Source organism: Podarcis raffonei, chromosome 18 (assembly GCF_027172205.1).
Source record: "Podarcis raffonei isolate rPodRaf1 chromosome 18, rPodRaf1.pri, whole genome shotgun sequence".
In the NCBI taxonomy this organism is placed as follows: domain Eukaryota; kingdom Metazoa; phylum Chordata; class Lepidosauria; order Squamata; family Lacertidae; genus Podarcis; species Podarcis raffonei.
In genome coordinates, this window is record NC_070619.1 from 10,494,346 (window position 1) to 10,505,365 (window position 11,020).

General features: G+C 50.9%; 1 protein-coding gene across 1 annotated transcript; it reads right to left on the reverse strand.

The window, feature by feature from the left end:
• Positions 1-3,175: 3,175 nt before the first annotated feature.
• Positions 3,176-10,347, reverse strand: FGF22 (fibroblast growth factor 22). Its single transcript, XM_053372865.1, has 3 exons — positions 9,960-10,347; positions 6,238-6,341; positions 3,176-3,441 (listed from the first exon to the last, which is right to left on the reverse strand). The coding sequence occupies exons 1-3, from the start codon at positions 10,345-10,347 to the stop codon at positions 3,247-3,249; spliced, it is 687 nt and encodes a 228-aa protein (XP_053228840.1). The 3' UTR covers positions 3,176-3,246.
• Between the last annotated feature and the right edge of the window lie 673 nt (positions 10,348-11,020).

Here is an 11,020-nt window from a genome sequence, read left to right on the forward strand (position 1 = left end):
GGCCTAATTTTATCGCCTCCTTGGGAGAAACCCTCAGTTGGCAGAGCGTGAGAGTCTGAATTTTGGGGCCCCGCGTTGGGTGAACGATTCCTGCGTTGCAAGGCATTCGTCGCCCCTTCCAACATTATGATCTATGAACTTGTCCTGGAATGGAAAAATCAGGCCTCAGATCTAAGTCGGGGGTGGCCAAATTGACATCTTCTTGATCCCTGGCTGTCATCCATGTTGGCTAGCAACAATAGGAGCTGAAAGTCCTTTTACATCTGCAGGGATGTCCCGGTTCTTAGAAGAAGCAATTCTTCTCTTCCAGAGGGAATGTCTCTACAGTGGTACCCTGGTTCTCTTAGGTTTCCTGTTTAAATTGCTCCTTCAGAGGGACTAGAAACTTGAACATCTTCGGTTAGGGCTGCGAGAGATTCACGGTCCGTGTAGAAAATACTTTATTTAAAAAATGAAAATAATCAGTGCTTTCACCCCCAAAATACGTTTAGGGGTGGTCTCATTTTAACTCAAGAAAATCACCATTTTGTAGTTCAGATCAGCCCTTCACGGGGACTAGAAACTTGATCTGCTGGATCAGAGGCCAGTGGCCTGTGTGGTCCAGCCTTTTGCCCTTGCAGTGGCCAAATTCCCCCATAGATAGAGCCTAAAGGTAAAGGTAAAGGGACCCCTGACCATCAGGTCCAGTCGTGGCCGACTCTGGGGTTGCGGCGCTCATCTCGCTTTACTGGCCGAGGGAGCCGGCGTACAGCAAAATAAATAGCAAAAACGTGCCAAACTTGCATGGGACGCGGGTGGCGCTGAGGGTTAAACCACAGAGCTTAGGACTTGCCGATCAGAAGGTCAGCGGTTTGAATCCCCGCGATGACGGGGTGAGCTCCCGTTGCTCGGTCCCTGCTCCTGCCCACCTAGCAGTTCGAAAGCACGTCAAAGTGCAAGTAGATAAATAGGTACCGCTCTGGCGGGAAGGTAAACGGCGTTTCCGTGCGCTGCTCTGGTTCGCCAGAAGGGGCTTAGTCCTGCTGGCCACATGACCTGGAAGCTGTATGCCGGCTCCCTTGGCCAGTAAAGCGAGATGAGCGCCGCAACCCCAGAGTCAGCCACAACTGGACCTAATGGTCAGGGGTCCCTTTACCTTTACCTTTACCTATATAGTTGCATACAGAGTTGCTTGAGCTGATTTTCTGTATTTCTCCGTATTCCTTTGTGTTGTGTTTTGCTTATTTGGTTGGGGAGTCCAGTGACAGGAGAGATTGTCTCTCCCAAACTGAGAGACATTTCCCCATTTCTTGCAAGTGGCTGTCTCTCTTGAGACAGTGATATGGGGGGGGGGATATCTGTGAGCCCCTCCACAGGTTCCTAAACTCTCAGCATTCCCATCAACCCTATGGTAGGGTTGTGTCAAAATCGGGACACAAAAGCTTATGTGGGGGAGGGAATCCCCAAAAAAGTTAGTGAGCTTTTTGGGGAGAATTCGCCCCCCCATGCAAAGAGTGATACCCAAACACACGCTTCCTGGTTCTGTTAGCAAAAACCTGAGATGCTGTGCCGATTATTCCAGTGCTATTTTCGCTGTTTGAATCCCGGGAAATTCAGGACATATGGCAGCCCTCCCCTGTGGGAGATAGAGCCAGGTTTTTTCCCTACTGCTCCATAGGGGAAGACCCGAACCAACGGAAACCGATATATCGCGATGTCTGAAATAAGGGCAGAGCTCTGTAAAGGAAGGGATGCGGGTGGCGCTGTGGGTTAAAGCACAGAGCCTAGGACTTGCCAATCAGAAGGTCGGCAGTTTGAATCCCCACGACGGGGTGAGCTCCCGTTGCTCGGTCCCAGCTCCTGCCCACCTAGCAGTTCGAAAGCACACCAGTGCAAGTAGATAAATAGGTACCGCTCCGGCAGGAAGGTAAACGGCATTTCCGTGCGCTGCTCTGGTTTGCCAGAAGCGGCTTAGTCCTGCTGGCCACATGACCCAGAAGCTGTACGCCGGCTCCCTCGGCCAGTAAAGCGAGATGAGCGCCGCAACCCCAGAGTCGGCTACGACTGGACCTAATGGTCAGGGGTCCCTTTACCTTTACCTATGTAAAGGAATCGGCTGGCTTCACGGTTTTCCCTACATTGTGATTTTTGCCAGTGCTCCTCTCGCGATTCACTGCCCCATGCAAGAAGCTGGGGTGTGTCTGTGAGGAGCCGAGCCGGCCAAGTTAACAGGGGCTGCAGGAATCGAGAGAAGCATCAGCTGGCTTCAAAGGTTTCCCACACACACACATTGTGATTTTTGCATAGCGCAGAAACGCACATCATGTTTTGTGATACAGTCAAACCTCGGTTGTCAGACGTCTTCTGTTCCAGAAGCCCGTTCGGCTTCCGAAACGTTGGACAACCAAGCCGTGGCTTCCGATGGGTTGCAAGAGTTTCCTGCTCTCAATTGGAAGGCGCGTCAGATGTTCGACTTCCGAAAAACGTTCGAAAACTGAAACATTTAATGTATTTTTCGCTCTATAAGACGCACGAGACCATAAGACGCAGCTAGATTTTGGAGGAGGAAAACAAGAAAAAAAATATACTGACTCTCAGAAGCCAGAACAACAAGAGGGATCGCTGTGCAGCGAAAGCAGCAATCCCTCTTCCTGTTCTGGCTTCCGGGATAGCTGCGCAGCCTGCATTCGCTCCATAAGACGCACACACATTTCCCCTTACTTTTTAGGAGGGGAAAAGTGAGTCTCATAGAGCAAAAAATACGGTACTTCTGGGTTTTTGGCGTCTGGGAGCCAAAACGTTCCAAAACGGAGGCGTTCAGAAGCCAGGGTTCGACTGTATATTGCCAGGTCGAAATCTACGAAACCGATATCGCAATACGGAATTTGAACCGGTGCTGGACGATATATCGCCCAGCCCCATTACCTCCTTAATGGAAGGTTTTTAAACAGAGGTTGGGTGATCCTGCCGCTAGTCCCTTAGGCCCTCCAACCAAAGTCTTGCAGTATCTTTCCCCGAAACATTCTGGTGTACCAGCAAGGCTATAAACAAGACTTTGTCCTGGCTGAGCTTCCGAAAACGGCGACGAAGGTGATGCCAAGAAACCTGGGATTTTTCATTCCGGCGTCGAACGCCGGCGTGCCTTTATTTTTCGTATAAAAGTAATAAATAACCCCCCTCCCAGCCGAAAGTTGTTGTTTTTAAATACTCAATATAAGAAGGCGTTTGATAAGCATTACGAGTCCGTGGTGTGTTGCAACCTCTCCGTCAGGAGACCAGCATGGGCAGAAAATGTGCGGACAGGTGCTGTCTCCGGGTCTTCGGCCCCTTTCGCGGAATGCCCTTGGCGTTTAGGGACAGGAACATGGGGCGTCCCTCATGGTGCCAAAGCAAGGAAGCGTAAGTATTGTAGCCGTTCTCCTCGATCCGCTCCACGAAGTTGCAGCTGGGGGTGTACGCTTTCTGCAGAGAGAAAAGGGAAGACGGAGGTTGGTTTTGGCCCAGCGGCCGCAGCTCGGATGTTAGGACACCTGCCTTTTCAAGAAGGGCCGGATTTAGGTTTGATGCGGCCCTCAGCTCCTGAAGGTAATGGGGCCCTTTATATGTCCAGCTGTCCTTTGTCCGCAACAAATTGCTGCTCTTTTTTGTGTTGAATATATGCTATGTGGAAAAGGGATGCGGGTGGCGCTGTGGGTTAAACCACAGAGCCTAGGACTTGCTGATCAGAAGGTTGGCGGTTCGAATCCCCGCAATGATGGGGTGAGCTCCCGTTGCTCGGTCCCTGCTCCTGCCAACCTAGCAGTTCGAAAGCACATCAAAGTGCAAGTAGATAAATAGGTACCACTCCGGCGGGAAGGTAAACGGCGTTTCCGTGCGCTGCTCTGGTTCGCCAGAAGCGGCTTAGTCCTGCTGGCCACATGAGCCGGAAGTTGTACGCCGGCTCCCTCGGCTGGTAAAGCAAGATGAGCGCCGCAACCCCAGAGTCAGTCACGACTGGACCTAATGGTCAGGGGTCCCTTTACCTTTTTATATGCTATTTGGCAGGGGTGGCCAACTCCCAAGAGACTGCGATCTACTCACGGAGTTAAAAACTGGCAGTGATCTGCCCCCTTTTGGGGGGTTCAGGTCATAGTTGTTGAACTTTTTTTAGGAAGGAAGGCCCTGGTTTTTTGGGTTAAGGGCAAAAATGTTGAGCTTTTTTCAGGGGAGCCAAAGTGGTTGAGCTTCTTTGCGGGTGGGGGAGACAGTGATCTACCTGTAATCTACCACAGACGTCCAGTGATCTGACGGTAGATCACGAATTACCTGTTGGACGTGCCTGCTATATGACAATTTATGGACCTAATAGGTATCTAAAGACATTTGCACATAATAGGAGCCGAAGCAACACAAAACACCTGTTGCTGTATGTAGGTTTTATTTCATTTGTTTTTTATCTTATATTTTAGAAATGTACATCCAGTTGGTTTTTCCCGTTTAAATTTATTTGGGGGCCCCCGCAAGAGAGTGTGGCCCTAAGCTAGAGCTTGTTTAAAGGTAAAGGGACCCCTGACCATTAGGTCCAGTCGTGACCGACTCTGGGGTTGCGGCGCTCATCTCGCTTTACTGGCCGAAGGAGCCGGTGTACAGCTTCCGGGTCATGTGGCCAGCAGGACTAAGCCGCTTCTGGCGAACCAGAGCAGCGCACGGAAACACCATTTACCTTCCCGCCAGAGCGGTACCTATTTATCTACTTGCACTTTGACGTGCTTTTGAACTGCTAGGTTGGCAGGAGCAGGGACCGTGCAACGGGAGCTCACCCCGTCATTGCAGGGATTCGAACCGCCGACCTTCATGATTGGCAAGTCCTAGGCTCTGGGGTTTAACCCACAGCGCCACCCGCATCCCAGAGCTTGTTTATACCTAAATTCCGTCACTGCTTTCATGCAGAAGAGACCTCCCATTTTAATCCCTGATATCTGGGTTGCCCTCCGCCCCCCCAGGAAGCTGCAGCTTGCCCAATGCTGAGCCAGAGGCCTCCTTGTCCTTTCGCAGAAGGCAGTTCCTACAAAACCGGCCTCAAAACGGAACCATGAGGACTACAGTCTTGCTTCCGGTTTGGGTAACGTGCCCGAATTCTCAGGGAAGGGCCGTGAGTCGCCAACGGCCGAGCATGCAAAAAGTTTCTGGGTTCAATCTCTTCCCCTGAGCCTGCCAGTCTTTGGGGAAATTTTTGGGCACAGCGGGACAGATCTCCTATCTCTTACCCTCTAATCCCAACCATGACAGGGGAGCAAGGCCAGTCAGCTATCAAATCATCTGACATCAAGGGACTCCCTGGTCCTGAATGGGGTAACTGTGCCCCTGAAGGACCAGGTGTGCAGTCTGGGAGTCATTCTGGACCCACAGCTGTCCATGGAGGCGCAAGTCAGTTCTGTGTCCAGGGCAGCTCCATCTGGTATGCAGGATGAGACCCTCCCTGCCCGTAGACTGTCTGGCCAGAGTGGTGCAGGCTCTGGTTATCTCCCGCTTGGACTACTGCAATGCACTCTCCGTGGGGCTGCCTTTGAAGGCGACCCGGAAACTACAACTAATCCAGAACGCGGCAGCTAGACTGGGGACTGGGAGCGGCCGCTGAGACCACATAACACCGGTCTTGAAAGACCTACACTGGCTCCCAATACGTTTCCGAGCACAATTCAAAGTGTTGGTGCTGACCTTCAAAGCCCTAAACAGCCCAGTATACCTGAAGGAGCGTCCGCACCCCCATCGTCCATCCCAGACACAGAGGTCCAGCTCCGAGGGACTTCTGGCGGTTCCCTCATTGCGAGAAGTGAGGTTACAGGGAACCAGACAGAGGGCCTTCTCGGTAGTGGCGCCCACCTTGTGGAACACCCTTCAGATGTCAAGGAAATAAGCAGTTATCCCATCTTTAAAAGACATCTGAAGGCAGCCCTGTTTAGGGAAGTTTTTAATATTTAATGCTGTATTGTTTTTAACGTGATTGGAAGCCGCCCAGAGTGGCTGGGGAGACTCAGCCAGATGGGCAGGGTATAAATATTATTATTATTATTATTATTATTATTATTATTATTATTATTGTTATGATTATTATTAATACATGGCTGCCCCCTGTTGACCCATTGCATATGGGGAGAGGATTCTGCAGAGCTAAATCTCGCCCCATCGCGCCAACTGGTGTCGCCCGCCCATCAGGGTGACAGCAGTCGATTGACAGCAGGGCGCCATTTTGCAGGAGACGTTGCCGTGAATATTTACCGTGCCGTAGAGCTTCCCCTTTCTGTTCATCGCTAAGTAGAACCCGCTGTGGACTGACCGGATGGCCACGATCCCCGCACGCACAGATCGGATCTCCACGATATCTGGAAGAGACGGGAGAAAGCCCTTAATTTATTTCCGTTTCTTAAAAATCACACTTAAATCTTTTTTCCTTGTTTACAACAACCCTGTGATGTAGGTCAGGGAGTTTTCCCATTTTCCCTTTCCAGAAGAGCCCTAGAGTTTCGTTTTCTCTCCGTTCCTAACTTTTCTTCGATTCGGCCTGCGGCGATTTGTGGCTTTATTTTTAAAATCTTCGGCGTTTTGGTTTGAATTCATCCCAATAAAAGCACAATTTTATTGTTTACAGTTTTACCTAATGGTCATATTCTGGCAAGCAGTTTAACTCAACACAGTGCAAAAAAAAATTTGGTATGGTATATTCATGATTAGGACGCGGGTGGCGCTGTGGGTTAAACCACAGAGCCTAGGACTTGCCAATCAGAAGGTCGAGGGTTCGAAACCCCGCGACGGGGTGAGCTCCCGTTGCTCGGTCCCTGCTCCTGCCAACCTAGCAGTTCCAAAGCACAAAGTGCAAGTAGATAAATAGGTACCACTCTGGCAGGAAGGTAAACGGCGTTTCCGTGCGCTGCTCTGGTTCGCCAGAAGCGGCTCAGTCCTGCCGGCCACATGACCCGGAAGCTGTACGCCGGCTCCCTCGGCCAGTAAAGCGAGAAGAGCTCCGCAACCCCAGAGTCGGTCATGACTGGACCTAATGGTCAGGGGTCCCTTTACCTTTACCTTACTCTGAGGACAGCTTTAGGAGGATGTTATTATTGCTGCAAAGTTGTTGTTGTCGGTGATTATGCATTGTTGCAAAGTTGTCATTAATGCCTGTGGCAGTGTTGTCCTTTCTTAAAGCATCGTCATCTTGTAGGCAACCAACAAAAGAATGAGATTTATTAACCCCCTAAAAATGCACGCAGATTCTTGCAGGTGAACACTAGTGAGGGATGCCTTGGAGAGGCAGCGTGGTGTAGTGGTTAGAGAGTTGGGAAAAGACCTGGGTTCAAATTCCCACTTTCCTGGGTGGCCATGGACCAACCGCTGTCTCTCTCAGCCTGACCTATTTCACAGGGTTGTTTGGGGGATAAAATGAGAGGGGGGGGGGACCAGGTATGTTGCCTTAAGCTCCTTACGGGAAAAGGTGGGAAATAAATGCAATTAAAAAAATAAAACTCCCCTGCTTTGCGTTTATTTCTCGTGGCAGAGAACCAGAGTTTGACACCTCCGGTAAGGGCTGGGCGATAATCTGGTTTTCAGATTTGTGATCTATCCCCGGCTGAACGCGGCGGTATACCGATATATTGCAACGTCTGGAATAAGGATGGAGCTTTGTAGAGGCGTTGACCGGCTTCACGGTTTCCGTGAATATTTTGCACACTTGTATAACGATTTGCAATATATTGGCAGGTCAGAAATGATGGAACCAATATCACAACGGGGACCTTAAAGCGGTTGCGGACAATATATTGATAGTTAGCCCTGGTTGCGATTGCAGACAAATGGGCCAAGAACAACTGGTGTTTAATCACAACAACCCCTTCATGGATCCCTGCCTTTCCGTGGCGAAGGGGCTTGAATAACTCAGAGAAGCTATGAACTATGCCGAGCAGGGCACCCAAGATGAACAGGTCATAGTGGAGAGGTTTGACCAAAAGTGATCCACCTGGAGGAGGAACCGGCAAGCCACAACAAAGGTCCGTATAGTTCAAGCTCTGGTTTTCCCAGTAGTGATGTATGGAAGTGAGAGCTGGACCATCAAGAAGGCTGATCGCCAAAGAATGGATGCTTTTGAATTCTGGTGCTGGAGGAGACTCTTGAGAGTCCCATGGACTGCAAGAAGATCAAACCTCTCCATTCTGAAGAAAATCAGCCCTGAGATCTCACTGGAAGGACAGATCATGAAGCTGAGGCTCCAAGACTTTGGCCACCTCATGGGAAGAGAAGACTCCCTGGAAAAGACCCTGATGTTGGGAAAGATGGAGGGCACAAGGAGAAGGGGACGACGGAGGACGAGATGGTGGGACAGTGTTCTCGAAGCTACCAGCATGAGTTTGACCAAACTGCGGGAGACAGTGGAAGACAGGAGGGCCTGGCGTGCTCTGGTCCAGGGGGTCACAAAGAGGCGGACACCACTAAACGACTAAACAACAACAACAAACAAATCACAACAACTCAGGCCCTTTGGGAACTGAGAGCTTTGACCTACAACTTGGAGCTTAAGTCTGTTCCCCAACACAGTTTTGGATTCTGCGCTCTCTCTGAAGCATGAAAAAACTCAGTCGCTGTGATGAGAGGACCTCTGAGGTCATACAGACTGCAATTTTTGAAAAACAAACAAACACTGAATAATCAGTCACGTGTCTCTGCAAAGCCACCAAGACTTGTGCAACTTCCTTATCCGTAAAAACCGACACTAAACTGATTTGGCAACTGGAAGTTTCGCCCGTTCAGAGTGCATTTGCTAACGGTGTCGACTCAGAGGTGAACCCCAAAGGAGCTTACTCCATTGGTTTAGGATGGTAGCTTTGCTTCACCAGTGAGGAACATCAGAATCGACTAGCCCGTTCTCAAAGCGGGAAGCTTGTCAGGATTCGAACACAAGATCACTCTCCTTTGGTTTCAGCAGCCACGATTCAGAAGCATCGCTGCGTCTGAAATTAGGAGTCTCCTCTCCTAAAGCTGGCGTCAGGAACCCCTAGCGCACTGGGCGCTGCTGAACTATAACTCCCAGGGAGGATGAGAGGCAGGCAAAATCTGGAACACCAAAGTTTTCCCCAAACCTCTCTGACTCTTTTCTCCCAAGGCTTGCCTCGTTGAGGACGCTAGTGCACTTTTCTGCTTTAATGAGGGCTAGAAGCTTGCTTCCCCTTCATGGATCCCTGCCTTGCCGTGGCGAAGGGGCTTGAATAACTCAGAGAAGCTATGAACTATGCCGAGCAGGGCACCCAAGATGAAGAGGTCATAGTGGAGAGTTTTGACCAAACGTGATCCACCTGGAGAAGGGACCGGCAAGCTGAGAGATTTTACTTTCTTGGGCTCCATGATCACTGCAGATGGGGACAGCAGCCACGGAATTAAAAGACGCCTGCTTCTGGGGAGAAAAGCGATGACAAACCTAGACAGCATCTTAAAAAGCAGAGACGTCACCTTGCCAACAAAGGTCCGTATAGTTAAAGCTATGGTTTTCCCAGTAGTGATGTATGGAAGTGAGAGCTGGACCATCAAGAAGGCTGATTGCTGAAGAATGGATGCTTTTGAATTCTGGTGCTGGAGGAGACTGTGGAGAGTCCCATGAACTGCAAGAAGATCAAATGCATCCATTCTGAAGGAAATCAGCCCTGAGTGCTCACTGGAAGGACAGATCCTGAAGCTGAGGCTCTAAGACTTTGGCCACCTCATGAGAAGAGAAGACTCCCTGGAAAAGACCCTGGTGTTGGGAAAGATGGAGGGCACAAGGAGAAGGGGACGACAGAGGACGAGGTGATGGGACAGTGTTCTTGAAGCGACCAACATGAGTTTGACCAAACTGCGGGAGGCAGTGGAAGACAGGAGGGCCTGGCATGCTCTGGTCCAGGGGGGTCACAAAGAGTCGGACACGACGAAACGACTAAACAACAACAGAAGCTTCGAAAGCAACAAGCGCAAGCGAGACTTACTGTCCGGACACTCGACCCGACGCGTGCCGTCGACGTTGCCGTCCCCACCGATGCGCAGGAAGTAGTGGGTGGACGAGTAGAGTCTCCTCCGCCGCGCGTCGCCCTGGAGATGGGGGTAGTTGCGGGCGGGCCTGCCACTCCTCGGCCGCCAGTATCCGCCATGTGGCTGCAAAGCCGTATCTCCGTGCCCCAGGGTAAAGTTGGCGAGCCAGACCAGCAGCAAAAAACACCAGGCGGCGTGGGCAGTCAGTGGGTCCTGGTGACCCATGCCAGAAAACTTCGCCCAGCTCTCGGGCGAGGGCCACCATGGGGCTTCAGAAGGCTGCCCGGCGAGGATTCGGCGGCAAGGCCTGAGGTCCCACAGGTCACCGTTGGGTGCAGTCAACATCCTACGAACGGCGTCATGGTGCTCATAGCGGGTTGGACTAGATATTTGCAGATCCCTCCTTCCAACTCTGCAAATCTGTGATTCTGCTGTTCTTTCACCGGTCTCGATCAGAGGATTTGGCGGCAGACCTGAAGCTGGCAGTGGTTTCCTTGAGGTCTAGCACCTTGCTACGCCTTCCAGAATCCCCAACTCGGAGGCTCGACGCTCCTCTTTCGATTTATTCTCGCTTTGCCAAAGCTCCCGGGAGAATCTAGCTTTGACAGGAGAGAGAGGTGCGTGCCAGCCTCGCGTGAATCCAAACAGCTCTCTCATTGACAAGAATTCCAGCCGTACATTCCCTCCTTCTGACCAGGAAGCCTGGCATTGGCTGGGCCTGCCCCCCGACAGCCAATCGCCGAACCTTTGAGGCGGAGCTAAGGTGTGGCTGTGAATGGAATTTTATTCCCCATTCATAAATCTGTTTTGGAGTTGGCCAGATGTTCTGTGCCTTTGGCACCGGACGGGGCTTTGCAAATCCCATCCTGTTTTGGTTCATCAAGGCTGACACACACATGCAAAATAAATAGGCAAAGGTTTATGTTAAGAACGCACACATATACCGTAGTTTTCGTTCTATAAGACGCACCAGACCACAAGACGCACCTAGTTTTCGGAGGAGGAAAACAAGAAAAAA